This window comes from Gossypium hirsutum, chromosome D12, assembly GCF_007990345.1.
Source record: "Gossypium hirsutum isolate 1008001.06 chromosome D12, Gossypium_hirsutum_v2.1, whole genome shotgun sequence".
In the NCBI taxonomy this organism is placed as follows: domain Eukaryota; kingdom Viridiplantae; phylum Streptophyta; class Magnoliopsida; order Malvales; family Malvaceae; genus Gossypium; species Gossypium hirsutum.
In genome coordinates, this window is record NC_053448.1 from 49,216,143 (window position 1) to 49,230,220 (window position 14,078).

Here is a 14,078-nt window from a genome sequence, read left to right on the forward strand (position 1 = left end):
ATCTGATTTGTATGAAACTATTTTAATGAACTGTCAAAATAGATATTATAATAGTTGTTTCAATACTGAGTTTCGAGAATTAAGAACAGTGAAATATAAGTAAAGAATGAACAAAAAGGAATCCATGAAATCGATTATGCAATTCAGTTCAACAACCTAAATCTATAAAGCATTACCTGGAGAATAAATCCAATACGCAGACTTTCACAATATAACCTTAGATAACCAATCCAATCTACCTAAGCTCACCAAAGATTATTGTACCCTCAAAGTTGCACAATTTCTGTGTACTCACTCTCCACTCAAACAACCCTTCCCGGAAAAGGAAATAATCAATTAAACAAAAAGTGAAAGTAACAAAACAATATGCTCTCAGTATATTCCAATTCAAGAAGATATTCTCACAAGATCAGTGCTTATAATAGAGGATGCCAAGCTCTTTTTATAGGCAGACTTGTACTAGTTTTAATGCATCTCAAACTCTTCAAAGTTATACTCGAAAAAATAGCAGATATTATCTTCTTAATAGAACTCTTATCTGCGTTATCATATCCCTTTATCAAGTCTTCAAAGTCAATCAGCTATCACCTTCAAAAGTTTCCAGTTTTAAAGCTCTAACCATGAAGCAAGTGATGATCTTTATAGTACAAGGACTCTTAAGAGATAAACTAGTTTCCTTGTGGCATAATGATCCTTTATTTGTTACTTTACACGTGATTAAAGATGAAAGTTATTACAAATCAAAATTGTCAACTTAAAACAAGTAACATCACTGTCATGACAAGCTGGTGAATTTAGAATTGCAACAATTTGTTTGGACAGTTCAGACAATCAATATTGTTCTAATCAACACAAGAATCATACATGAATATTCACTTCTTTTTTTAAATGAAAAGTCAAAACATAGCAGAAAAGTTAAAATGGTTTTAGGTTGATCCAATATTTTTACCTAAGCTACCTATCTAACTTCTTTAGTAAATTATATAGTTAATGCATTCATTAAATTATCAAGAAAACTTGCACAGTTTAAAATTTTGTTTTTATCATTAAAGGGATAATCAATCATCAAAATTATTTACTGTCAGTTGAGTGGAGACATACTATAAAGCTGCTTTGACTATAGAAACTATTGAAGTAATGGTCAGCATGCAGCAACCAAGACCATCGAAGGCACAACATGCAGAAGTTGCTGGTTCATCTAGTCAGCAAGCTGTTTATGTTTCATTTTGTAATTTTAAGTTAGAGTAATGTAACTTAGTTGCTTTATAACTATGTTAGGTTTATGCTTGATGTAATTTTGATGTTGATTGAGCTGATAAATCAGCTTTGTTTATTTGTTCAAGCTAATTAGCACAAGTTACTATGTGTATTAGTGGTAGTAGGTGAAGTTTAGGTCAACCTACTGTTTTGTCAAGATTGTAAACTTGTTTATGTATTGGCTTTGTGCCATTTTTGAGTTTAAGGAATGAATTCAACAAGTTTTCATCCATATGCTCTCCATTCTTAGTTTTACTTAAAAATCCATTTGAGTTTTTCTGCTTTGTTTCTCCTACAAGTCACGAGACTTGCCAAACAAGCATTCTGCTGAAGCTTGCTGCTGCTGCCTCTTGCTCCAACAGAAACCATTGGCTAGCTATGGGGCTCAAACACATGCGTAAGAATGTCCTTGACCTTTTCAACAATGTCCTCTTCTTTGTATGAGGTTACAAATTTCACTGTAAGAAAACAAAGAAAAAAAAACATTTCTTAGTGCTAAAATTTTAATAGCATAATGCTAATTCAAAAACTGAATGCCTTTGGTTTACATTATAAAATACTTTTAAGAAGAATTCAATCAAGCAATAATATCTTGGAAGTTCATTATTGGCATGACTGAAAATCTGAAATGGTCTTGGTAAAAGAAATTTTTAAAGAGTCTACAGCGCCATTTAACAAGTATCAATTCAAATTCCAGCATTTTTTTCACTTAATCTTAAGTTGCAATCTCTTTGTACCAAAAGAAACTAGTAAATTTTAATCATGCTCTAGCGGGTATATAAAATCATGATTATGCTCATACATGATCAAAATTTAATGAAGATAAGATTGTTCTATCAAATAAAGTGCCAAGATTTAAGTTCATGGTAAACTAGGTCACACGTCTTTTTATGGTGAAAGTAGACGACATTAACGAAGGGCTTTCTGTTTACATATGGCAATTTTCCATGGTAAATTTAAATGTTAAATTTAGTTGAGTTTACGCTTGAGACTGACATGCTTTTTACTCATTGGACATGAGTGAAAAGGGAGAAGGGTTGGAGTAATAATCTAAAGTATACTACATCAATGTAAATCTATAATAGGACTAACTAGTTTTAACTGTGATTAAAGCCAACTTTTTTAGTTACTGAATCTAGAAAAACAGTTGTCTCATTTTATGCAAAATTCGAAATCTAAATTCTAATGCTTGACCAATCGCCTTTCTACTTGATGGTAGATGGTATTTCACATTTGAACTTCGCTAGGTTTAAGGCCATGATCCCCTACCAAATCCCCCTCCCCTAGAATACCGCGATTCAAATGGCAGCATTAACCTAGCTATGGCCTTATTAATATGACGCCAGTATCTAATACAAGGGGACTTATTGTAGGCATGTTCATACAAATGAAACCCCTAGGCCCTAGTTACCTTATCCCTAAAAAAAGATAAACATTGAATCTGAAAATGATTTAAATACATGCGGATAAAGAATAAAAAAAACTTGTGCAGTGCACGAGAGAAAACTGAAAAATTACCCCAGGGAAGAACTGGAAATTCCCACTGTTGTTTAGGGACCGTGACCACATATGAAGCAACCTACAAAAGGCCAACAAGCAGCAGCACAAATGAACGGTTTTAGTATATTTTGTTTGGATTGGGGTGAATACCAGATATTATGCGTCTGGCACGGATATGTTTTAACTCTTTTTTTTTTCCAAATTTTTCATATATTTGAAAGATCAAGAGTAACAATGTAACATAGGTTTTATCATTTTCTTCTTAAAGCACAAAATTGAAGACTGAAAGAAAATTATTGATTTATTTTACTATGAAAACATGCCAAGATTGATGCAGCCAGAGAACGTGGAGCACTAAAAAGAAGTGATGTCTCCTCCTTTTCGTAAAGAAGATCCATCACATCCATGCATGCTTCAAAGCTCACCAACCCCCCAACCTTTGCAACTCCCCTATAAGCAAAATCCAAAAAGATTTGATACTAAGATGATAGAACTTTTCAAGTGCTTCAAATGACTAGAACTGGATACTGGAAAGGAACCAGAATATTACTTGAACTGAATAAAAAACTCCTCAAGGAATATGAAAGCTACATTTGAAATCCCAATTTCAAAATTCAACACCTATACATTAAAAAGAAAAAGAAACGGAAAACATAACAAGAAAAAGAGAAAAGATCATGTTTAGTGAATTTGATAGCTACTCAAAAAATAATAAAATATAAACAACTTATTTTAATGTTTTAATTAGTAATTCAATTCAAGTCAACCCTAATTTTAAAACAGCTTATTTAATACCTAGCCCGTATAAACCAGAACAAATAACCTTATATTAAAGCCATAGATTTTACCTGAAGGAAGACCACCTCCTGCAAAATGTTTTACTACGTTAATAAATTTATTACAAATGATACCAGATATCATTCAAAGTTTGCAATCACGAGATTATTTCAACTTTGGTTAATAATTTTTTTAAAAGTTAAATCATCAAACGAAAAGTATTGAGAGATAAATCGTAAAATTAACCATGAAGTAAATAACTTACAGCTTCCACGAAATCTCTAATGGTAAAATGCTGATCCTTAATGAATTCGTCTCCCAACGATTTTAAACATTTTACGGAGAGAGCACGAGAATCGTGTATCTACAATAACAAGCGGGGAAAAAATTACTTCTAAAAAGAAGAATAGCGAGCATGAAATCTAGAAACTCAACTTTACTTGAAATCCATATTGAAATAAGTGAAAATAACTGCAGATTGCTCTCTTCCATGGATCGTAAAAGCCAGCTTCCAATCTTATTCCTCATTTTTATTAAACTGTAAAGGAAACAAAAGAATCAAACAAAATTTAATCTTTAAGAAGAAAACAATGAAAATGAAATCGAGGAAAAAGAAGATTTACGTGGTGAGAGAAGGGAGAAATCGATCAGCGAAGAGAGATAAGGCACTGTATTTCACTATCGGAGAAGCTCGCAGTTGCTTTCAAATCACAACAGCAAAATGAAGTTAATAATGAAGTAATTTTAGCTTTGTTCTAATCTTTACAGATATAATTAATTAGATTTCTTACATGAGAAGATCGAATCAGAAACTCCACCGATTTCTTTCGGAGTGGCTCCATTTCATTGGAGGAATCAGTTTGGCGGGAGACTTCCATTTGAACAAAAGGGAACAGAGGCGGAATGGCTTCTATTGAAAGTTCAAAACCAAACCTTCAATAGAGTCTTGCAGCAAGACCGGAATGGCTTCTATTCTTCCAGCTGCTATACCGCAGTTCAATCAACCTTACAAAATAATTAAAATTATTGTTATTTTACATTTTATTAAAAATATGAATTACTATTGAGAAATTATTTCTAATTATTTAATGACATTTTAATAAAAATTTTCCATATTAACATATACTTTTGCTAATTTTTTATCTCGAGCCCGATTCCAGAACTTTAAACTTTGAATTCCTGAACTTGAACTTGAAATTCAAAACTCGAACCCTAAACTATTCAGGGTTCAAGATTCAAAGTAAAAAAGTTATCAAAATTATGTATTAATGAAATAAAAAAAATTACTGAAATGTCATTAAATAATTAAAAAGAAACCATGGATGAGGCGATGAGAAGGTCTATAAAAATTATTGTTTTATCTTAAACATTGTTTTTAATTAATTTTTTGAAATTTTAAAATTTTTTTAATATGTTTTCTTTTTCCCTATAAAATTAAACAGTTTAATATTTAAAAATGAATATTACAAAAAAAATGTATATAAAAAAAAGTCTATGTGAGGTAGTTTATACACCACTGCATTTGACGCACCAATATATGTTGCATTATTATTGCGAGTTTAAGAAAAATATAATAAATTACCATAAACACAAATCATTAAGGAAAATCTTAACGTAGAATCTTGAAGAAATATTTAAGAATTTCCTACAAGGTAGATTTTTAGAAGAATTTATATTCTGAGCAATGATTGATAGCGCAATGATATAAACATATAATGGGCAATCATGTTCAAGAAATTTGTTAATCTAATAATTAAATAATCAAACGAGTGGATGAAGTTCAGAAAAATATATTTATTGTAAAGGAGTTGTATGAATTATATAACAAATATAGTCCTACAACATTATTTTTTTATGTAATTTGATTTTGTAAATTTGATCAATAAATTAAAATAAACGTATCTTTTATATATTAGATTTTTTGCATAAATTTTTCGTTTTTAAAAAATGAAATGAAATGAAAGTAAAGAAAGAAATTATCATTATCAGAATTATTATTTATTTTACATCCTTATATTTTCAATCATTTTAATTTATAATTAATTTATTTATTTTATCTAATTATTTAATATCTTATTTTTTTAATTTTCATCACTTTTAAAATTTTAATTATTTTTCAAAATTAATATTTTTTTATTATAAATTAGATCAATCCTAATTTAATTAGTAAAAATATTTTTTTTGAAATTGTATTAATATATATTTTATAATGAATTAAAAATATATACATCAAAATTATGCACAACACACACAGGATATTAGAAACTAGTATTATTATTCTAAAAAAAAAACGAGAAACTAATATTATTGAAGTGCCAGAATAGCCCAAGTGATAGTAGATGGGCAGAGGCCAAGACAAGAGGTTTTAAACCCACTTCCCTAAATATCAAAATAAAATTCTGTACTGGATCTAAAAGCAGAAGTGGTGAAGGTCACCTTTCACTTAAGCCTCAGTCATTAGTGTGTAGATCCCCCATTTCCGCCGGAAATAAGAGTTAAAACAAAAGGAGGTAAAAGAAAACCGTTTAATCGCAACAAAAAAAGGAGCACAAGCTCCCTGAGTTGCATACTATTCATGTGAGGTTTGGCGTCCAACTTCAACATCAGACCGGATTTCAAAAGTTGCATAGTCAAGATAGTGTATTTGATTTTGCATTGATTTTGTCTGATGCATACAGTTTTATTAATAAATTAACAGTGTTAATACAGAGATATCAACTTATTAATTGACAGAACATAAATTCAGTAACTAATTAGGTCAAAAAAAACTTAGAACCTAATTAAATACAAATCAACAAGTTGAAGACCAAATTATATATTATCCAAGTAAACACATTTAAAATTCAAAATAAACATCTAAATAAATTAGAAAGAAACAAAAACGTGTACGTTACACGCGGTTCATTTAGGCCCTAGTTGCAATTTGCAATGTCTTTGATGACACCTATTTAAGCAGAGAAAAAAAACGCAGGACTTGGAAGTTTTAGAGCAGATTCTCTTTGGAAGACTGAAACAACTGTACTCTACTCTACTCAACTCAACTCAACTCAACTCAGCGCCATCTTTGCTCTATTTTCTCACCACAAGAAAAATGGCAGCTAATATTATAACCCAATCATCTCTGCTTCAACCAAAACCCGCACTTTCTGCTAAAACCCTTCAAATCCCATCTCTGCATCGCTTATCCGGCCTCCCTCCTCCATCAAGTTTGTTTCTCTCTCTTTTTTTGGATCTTTTGTTGGTGTAAAAACTATCAAATGATTTATTCGTTGGTTTTACAGGGGTTGGTTTTTTGCTGGAAAAGAAAACGGGGATTGTTGGAAAAGCTGTATTAACATCGGCTGTATCGGACTCAACCTCGTCAGTTTTGGAGAACAAGAAAAACAGCAAGAATCCCATTGTCGTCATTGACAATTACGACAGTTTCACTTACAATCTTTGCCAGGTTTACTTGATTGCTTTTTAATTTTTTTTTATCATTTTCTTTGGTTAATCTGTTGCTTTCTTTCAGTTTTGTTTATGGTTTAAGACTTATTCTGAATTGATGTTTGGTTGGTTACAAATCTGTTGGAAAACAATAGAAAACAAAATAACAGGATATGATTATTGTACTTGCATGTGAGATTATGTATCTTGATTGATAGGGAAGACTTGATAATTTAATTGAAGTTAAGAAACCCGATTAAACGCAGTATAATAGGAAGAAAATGTCGTGCTTAGATTTGTTTCTTCTGATAAGAAGGTAAGATACATGCATACATTCATATGTATGCATGTATGTATATGGTCTAGAGAAAATTTATTGTTTTTGCTATAATTCTCCAGTTCTTTCTTTGCGAGGGAAGGATTCAGATTTCAATTGAGGTGCTTAATCATAAATGTAACATTTTTATGGCTATGATTGTCAAATGAAAGCAAATGTGAAGAAATATGATATATAAAAAGTGATATTCCTGCTGAATAATCTTATGGTGGGAGGAGTCCAATAGCATCTTTGATACCAGTGGTTACTCGGTTTGATGATATTGACCTATGAAAGTTAATAGCAGGCGACAATTTTTTATATTTATGGTACAGCAAATTCTTTGATCAGAGATTATTACCATGCGATCAAAAGCGATTTGTCTCCCGACAAGAATAACCACTGAGAAACTGTCCATTAGGGAATACAGTGACATCTGGCATTGAATATAGGGAATTGACTTCATTTGGCTCTTATCTTTCCCCGTTTAAGCAGCAGACAGGGCAGATTTGATTGTCGCCTTAATTAAAGATTTTTCTGGCACCAAATGCTTTATTCTTCTTTATTCTAAAGTTTTATATTTTGTATGATTAATCTCTTACTACTTTCCGAGTTGTATTCTTGACTACGAGCAGAATGTCCTCTCAATTTACCTGTAATTTTGTAGTATATTGGAGAGCTTGGATGTTACTTCGAGGTTTTTCGAAATGACGAATTAACTGTAGAAGACTTAAAAATGTAAGAATTAACCTTTTGACAAGAGCGACATTGTTTATTAATTTAGCTGTGTTACATGATAATCTCTCAGGTGGTTAAAGGTTATTTTATTAACAAATCTCTAAAGATTTGGTTCAATAAATGACAACTTTTTCTTTATATTGTAGGAAAAACCCTAGGGGAGTGCTTATCTCTCCTGGTCCAGGTAATAGTTTGCTATATAACATTTTAAACTATAAACAAATGAGGCATAAGAACCTGTCATATTTAAGCATGTTATACACTTTATATCCTTTTTATAGGAACACCCCAAGATTCCGGAATATCACTGCAGACTGTTTTGGAACTCGGACCTACTGTACCTTTGTTTGGTGTTTGTATGGGTTTGCAGTGCATTGGTGAGGCTTTTGGAGGTGAGTGTTCTAGGATGCGATAAGTTATTTTTATTCCCTTTTTTTTTTACATTATGTCAATGTTTATTCTAAGAAAGTTAGATTGGAGATTAATTCTTATTTGTAAATGTTTATCTCGGAACCTCAGCTGCTTGCTGGTGGGATTTTAAAATAATCTGTTTGACTTCATTGCGAAATGCAGGAAAGATAGTGCGGTCTCCCTATGGTGTTATGCATGGCAAAAGTTCTCCTGTATATTATGACGAAAAGGGGGAAGACGGTTTGTTAACTGGATTGTCAAAGTATATATTACTTCTTCAGACATGATTTCCCTTTTAAAATTCTTCGCGTGCTTAATTTATGTGCCATCTTTGGTCAAACTATCAATTTGCTCACTTTTCTTTTTCTTGAGATCTCTTTTACCTTTTTTAGGATCAATTTTCCTTAACAGCATTTTTCTCATAATAAATTTCAACCTTGAGGAAATTTTATGTACTTTATAGGCAAAATAGTAGACAAGGCATCAAGATCATCCTCAAAGGAAAAAGAAGCGGGAGGAAGAGATAAAAGGCTTAAGAATCCGATGGGTAGGATAGTCTGGACAAATAAAATCTATGAATATTCTAGTTTTAACTTCAAAGAGTTTCAAATTCCACTATTTCTTCCAGTACCTCTCTAATAACATAATCTTAGGATTTGAAAGATTCAAGTATATTTGTTATTATCTTTTAGGGGAGTCATGTCATATGCCTTCGTCTAAGACATGGTTTTTGATCTTGGTGTCTACTTTTTTTTACCCTTTTGCTCAAATGAACATATTCTTGGATCTTCATATAGCTCCAACTATTTACTTTTTTTCCTTTGAAACAATGTCAACTCGTGCTCACCAAAGCCAACTAAACAGCTTTCTTAATTACCAGCCAATCATCGGCTCATGTCTACTAGTTCAAAGTGGTGAGGTTCATGCTCAAATACATCACGATTTGCATAGTATCCAAAATCACAATGCTCCCAATTTAGTTGATAATATTCCTGATTTAGTTCTTCTCTGCCGTAACTCATAAGAGCTCACCATCACAACATTCTCATTGGAAAACTTCACCTTTTTCCCTTCATTTGTTAGCATTTTTTTTATCATCATCGATCCAAGATTGCTGCTCAACCAACCATCTATTTTGCAGGGGCCTAATGATCTTAGGATTTGAAAGATTCAAATATATTTGTTATTATCTTTTATCCTAGTTTTGAATTATTGTTTTATCTTATCTTTATTCTAAATGTAATCATTTAGAATTTTTCCCAAGATTGTTGCTCAAGATTGTTGTTTTCCCATCAATCCTTAGCATTTTTCTTGTCATCATTGATCCAAGATTGCTGCTCAACTAACTATCAAATTTGCAGGGTTCTAATGATCTTAGGATTTGAAAGATTCAAATATATTTGTTATTATCTTTTATCCTAGCTTTGAATTGTTGTTTTATCTTATCTTTATTCTAAATGTAATCATTTAGAATTTTTCCCAAGATTGTTGGTCAAGATTGTTGTTTTCCCATCAATCCTTAGCATTTTTCTTGTCATCATTGATCCAAGATTGTTGCTCAACCAACCAGTAATCTTGCGCTTAGGATTTGAAAGATTCAAATATATTTGTTATCATCTTTTATCCTAGTTTTGAATTATTGTTTTATCTATCTTTATTTTAAATGTATTATCTTTACCTCTTGTGGAGTCATTTCATAAGCCTCCCTTTACTTCTATATGAGATAAACAATCTTGACTCCTTGACAAAAGCAGTTTAGAGCCTCTAAGCTTTTCTTTCATCAATGTTTTAGATCTCTGGTTCAACTGTTTAGGACTCAAAAAGGTCAATGGAGCTCTTTATATAGCACGTTAGATATGTTGTTCATGCAATACCGCATGCTGCACATAACATGCATAGTTAAATAATATGTACTTATTGTTTTCCTATATTATTTGTGGCCATTGAAATAACGAGAGATATAAAAGAAATCTGATCTTCATTAAAACCTCATATAGCAAAAGGAATGTGTGAAAGGTAAGGAACAGCATTTATTTATTACTAAATTTTATGTTTGTCATGAAAATCATCATGCTGCTTCCTGGCCTTGGTCTAGCATTATAGGTATGAGATTGGCAAGGCAAGGCAAGGGGTGTTTGAGAGTGGGGAGTCAATAAAGCTACAGACAAAGAAGGCCAATCATTAAAGTTCATATAGTGTCTTTAGAGTGTAAATGAGACACTAGTACTTGCAAGCTATTTGAGTTTGACTCAAAAAAATTTTGAGCTCGATTTGGTAATTTTTGAGCCGAGCTCAAGCAGCTCGAGTTAATCGAGCTGAATTCGAGCTTAGTAATACTTGACTCGAACAGCTCGCGAGCCTTATCGAACTTTTCATATTTTTATATTATTAAATTATGTTATTGCCCTTAGTATATATTATTAACCCTAAGCTTAATTATTGAGTCGAGCTCGAGTTCGAGCTTGAGTACAAAAATTGGTAAACAAGCTTAATCGAGCTCGAGCTCAAGTGGCTCGATTATATCTCGAGCTTAAAAATAGATGTTCAATCGAGCTCAAGCCGAGTATTGAGCTTTGAATTTCAAATCGAGCAAAAGCTCAGCTTGACAGTATTCGGGATCGCCTCGGCTTGATTACACCTCTAATTGAGCATTTTGCACTGCTCATATTAAGAAAATAATCATCACAAATAGCTCCTCACTGTGTCCCCTAGTGCCCATATGAATGTAATGCATTGATCAAAACCTACCTTTTCTTTTATGTTATTATCCTTTTTTGCTAGACACTTGTGAAGCATCTGTCAAATTACTTTATAAGTTAAAACAATTTCCAAGTTATTTTCATTAATTACACCATGTTATTCTCTGTTCTTACTATTATTGCACCTTTCCAGCCCTTTCAATGCCGGCAGATATCACAGCCTCGTGATTGAAAAGGACAGTTTCCCTGAGGAAGCACTTGAGGTTACTGCTTGGACAGAAGATGGACTGATAATGGCTGCTAGGCACAAAGTTTATAAGCATCTGCAGGTAAGATTGCCTTCTCTTTTACTTGTAACAAGTTAGCACTATGATTTGCTGAATTAGAAGGTCTGCCTTCCATCAATTTGGTTACTAAACAGGTTGGCTGGTCAGAATTTATTTGCTGCAATAGAACCGATTTCTTCATTTAAATTAGTTGCAGTCATAACTGCAAAAAATTACTGTGATTAAACTGTAACTACCCTGTGTCTAGAATAATTGGAGTATGTTATTGGTCTAATTATGAATTTCATTCTTCTACTTTATGAAAACTGAAAAGTTAAGTCTCTTTATTTTAATTTGTCAATTTTTGGTCCTCATACTTCTATGAAAACTAAAAAAGTTAGTCTAATTAGATAATACTACTTAACCTTGTCATTAACTTGCTAACCAAAAACTCAAAAATTTATATGTGAAGAATTAGTTAAATCAGCATTTCAACGATTTATGTGCTACAAATTAACAAAAATCGGCAATTTAAGTTCTGGTGTTTACTTACAACTGGACTAACATTCTAGTCTTTCTAAAGTACAAGAATCAAATTCTGACAAATTTAAGTAGAGGGACTAACTTCTCGGTTTTCATAAAGTAGAGGGATGGTATTCAGAATTAGACCTATATTATTCTGTATGATAACCTAGGTATAAATTCCCAATTTGCTCTCATTCTTCAATTTTTTTTTTTGAAGCATTCGTGTTCGAAAGACATGAATATGGGAATGTAGGAAATGTAACCATAACCCTGTTAAATACATATCCGTATCTGGCATTCATATCTGAGTTAAAGTAACAGCCTGTGAGCATAATTTATCTTGGAGAATCATAGTATTGGAACTATGTAATTGATTTAAGAATGCTTGAATCAGAGTCTTGAATTCTTATCCTTTCTGCAATGTGTTCTAATCTTCTGTGTTTTTTTTTTAAGTTTATCAAGTGATATTTGATACCAAACATTTGTCTTTGGTATTGAATTTTTAATGATGTCATGTTGTGCATGTTGAGCATTTGCACCTTTTAAACTTTACGAGAACTATTAGTACTAAAATGCTAAATTAACTACCTGTTTAATGTTAAGAAATCAAATTAATTTCCGTTTTTTAGGCTTCTCTTCCTTTTATTTCTCTCAAATTCTCTTCCTTCTCTCTTTGTCTTCAGCGTCCTCTCATAACAATGTCACCACCCTTTTCCTTTTCTGTTCGGGACAGTTATATTCCTCTCCAATAAAGGCCCTTTTTTTTCATCAGTTCCATTCATATCCTCTTTGTTATTGTGCCTTGGTGAAGCCCTAAAAGGTGTCAACATATACCAGGTCTTCATGCCTGTCACAAGTTTCTGTATTTATCCAAAAGTTCATGTAGTAAAGGCTAGTTCTCATCTCCTTAGTGTCCTCTGTTCCAACAAAACCCCAAAAATTATCTTTAATGCCATAATGGGAATGATCTTTACAATTTCAGTGCCTTAAAAATAACACCATCAACACCCGTGTTTTCAGCGTACATGGAAACTAGCATAACTATTTTTACATCTTCAACCCCCCATCGCTACTAGGATTTTTGTTGCCTACCTAACCTCGTTTTCACAAGACAGCCAATAACGTTGTTTACAATTATATCTTCACATCTTCCACCAACATTCCAAATGTTATTGCCAATATCATGTGCATTTCATCGTCCAATTTTAGCATATGCTGGTGTCATTCTATTTTGAATGCCATATTACCATCTAAAAAGGCACTGGGAAAACAAACACTTTTAAATGCGTTCAAGCCACCCAAAAGATGCCATCAAGAATCTATAAATTGATTAAATCTACGTTTTAGTGTATTCTTGTATCAACACCATCTTATGAAAGAAGAAACTCCGTACAAACTTGGCCCTTTGTGGCTGTGGTAAAACATGTAAACTCCAACAGGCTTCCTTGGATATGATACTTTTATACTATGTTGCTACGACTCTTCATTTTGATTGGAGTATCCTTGTTTGACACGTGTATCAAACACCTAATTGGACATGGATATGGGGGTATGATTCTCCAAATATATGAAAAAAGGAAAAATTAAGTATACCCGTGTCTTATCAATATCTGATACTCACCCTTGGATCCAAGTAGCATAGCTTTTAATTTATGTCTTCCCTGATTGTTATGGTTTTTTGCTGCTTACCATGTCTTTTGAATCTTTAAGATAACTGTTTTTATCAGATATTTTGATTATTTTTGGTTCTTCTACGTTCTTTGCTAATTAACTTTGATGTACAAATTGATTGAAACCTGTAGGGTGTTCAATTCCATCCAGAGAGCATCATAACCTCTGAAGGAAAAACAATTGTTCGGAATTTCATCAAACTAATCGAGAGAAAGGAGGTGACAGGAACCAAGAATTAGAGGTCTTCTTCTGCATATAGAAATACTTGAGTTGTGAATGTCGCATATCAGCATGGCAACATAACCTGGAATCCTTTCTCCATTTCCTTTTCTTTCAGTCATATAAGTGTAGAACTTGAAACTCGGTGGCTTCATATTCATGTTTTGAAAAAATTTCAGAATGCATCTCCTTTTCTTTGTGGAAATCATCTTCCAGATGTCTATGCTTTTGGACTATCATTTATGTTTCTTACAGTTCCTTTTTTTTAGGAAA

General features: G+C 32.2%; 2 protein-coding genes across 2 annotated transcripts; one reads left to right on the top strand and one right to left on the bottom strand.

Moving 5' to 3' along the window:
• Positions 1–1,290: 1,290 nt before the first annotated feature.
• Positions 1,291–4,526, bottom strand: LOC107947589 (cyclin-J18). Its single transcript, XM_016882191.2, has 9 exons — positions 4,326–4,526; positions 4,158–4,234; positions 3,970–4,072; positions 3,800–3,898; positions 3,606–3,623; positions 3,308–3,378; positions 3,081–3,207; positions 2,776–2,836; positions 1,291–1,715 (listed from the first exon to the last, which is right to left on the bottom strand). Exons 1-9 carry the CDS (start codon positions 4,410–4,412, stop codon positions 1,630–1,632), a joined length of 729 nt encoding a protein of 242 aa, XP_016737680.1. The 5' UTR covers positions 4,413–4,526; the 3' UTR covers positions 1,291–1,629.
• A 1,902-nt stretch (positions 4,527–6,428) lies between these two features.
• Positions 6,429–14,010, top strand: LOC107946310 (anthranilate synthase beta subunit 2, chloroplastic). Its single transcript, XM_016880571.2, has 8 exons — positions 6,429–6,740; positions 6,816–6,979; positions 7,944–8,014; positions 8,161–8,198; positions 8,296–8,406; positions 8,588–8,687; positions 11,318–11,453; positions 13,718–14,010. The coding sequence occupies exons 1-8, from the start codon at positions 6,626–6,628 to the stop codon at positions 13,823–13,825; spliced, it is 843 nt and encodes a 280-aa protein (XP_016736060.1). The 5' UTR covers positions 6,429–6,625; the 3' UTR covers positions 13,826–14,010.
• The last annotated feature ends 68 nt before the right edge of the window (positions 14,011–14,078 follow it).

Excerpts from the sequence above, each read along its gene's own strand:
- LOC107947589 (XM_016882191.2), bottom strand. The coding sequence starts at position 4,412 with ATGGAAGTCTCCCGCCAAACTGATTCCTCCAATGAAATGGAGCCACTC. Across the intron at positions 4,235-4,325 it reads TTCTGATTCGATCTTCTCAT|CAACTGCGAGCTTCTCCGAT; the intron begins GTAAGAAATCTA and ends GTGATTTGAAAG. Across the intron at positions 4,073-4,157 it reads TTTCTCCCTTCTCTCACCAC|TTTAATAAAAATGAGGAATA; the intron begins GTAAATCTTCTT and ends TTTCCTTTACAG.
- LOC107946310 (XM_016880571.2), top strand. The coding sequence starts at position 6,626 with ATGGCAGCTAATATTATAACCCAATCATCTCTGCTTCAACCAAAACCC. Across the intron at positions 8,015-8,160 it reads ACTGTAGAAGACTTAAAAAT|GAAAAACCCTAGGGGAGTGC; the intron begins GTAAGAATTAAC and ends TTTATATTGTAG. Across the intron at positions 8,688-11,317 it reads TTGTTAACTGGATTGTCAAA|CCCTTTCAATGCCGGCAGAT; the intron begins GTATATATTACT and ends GCACCTTTCCAG.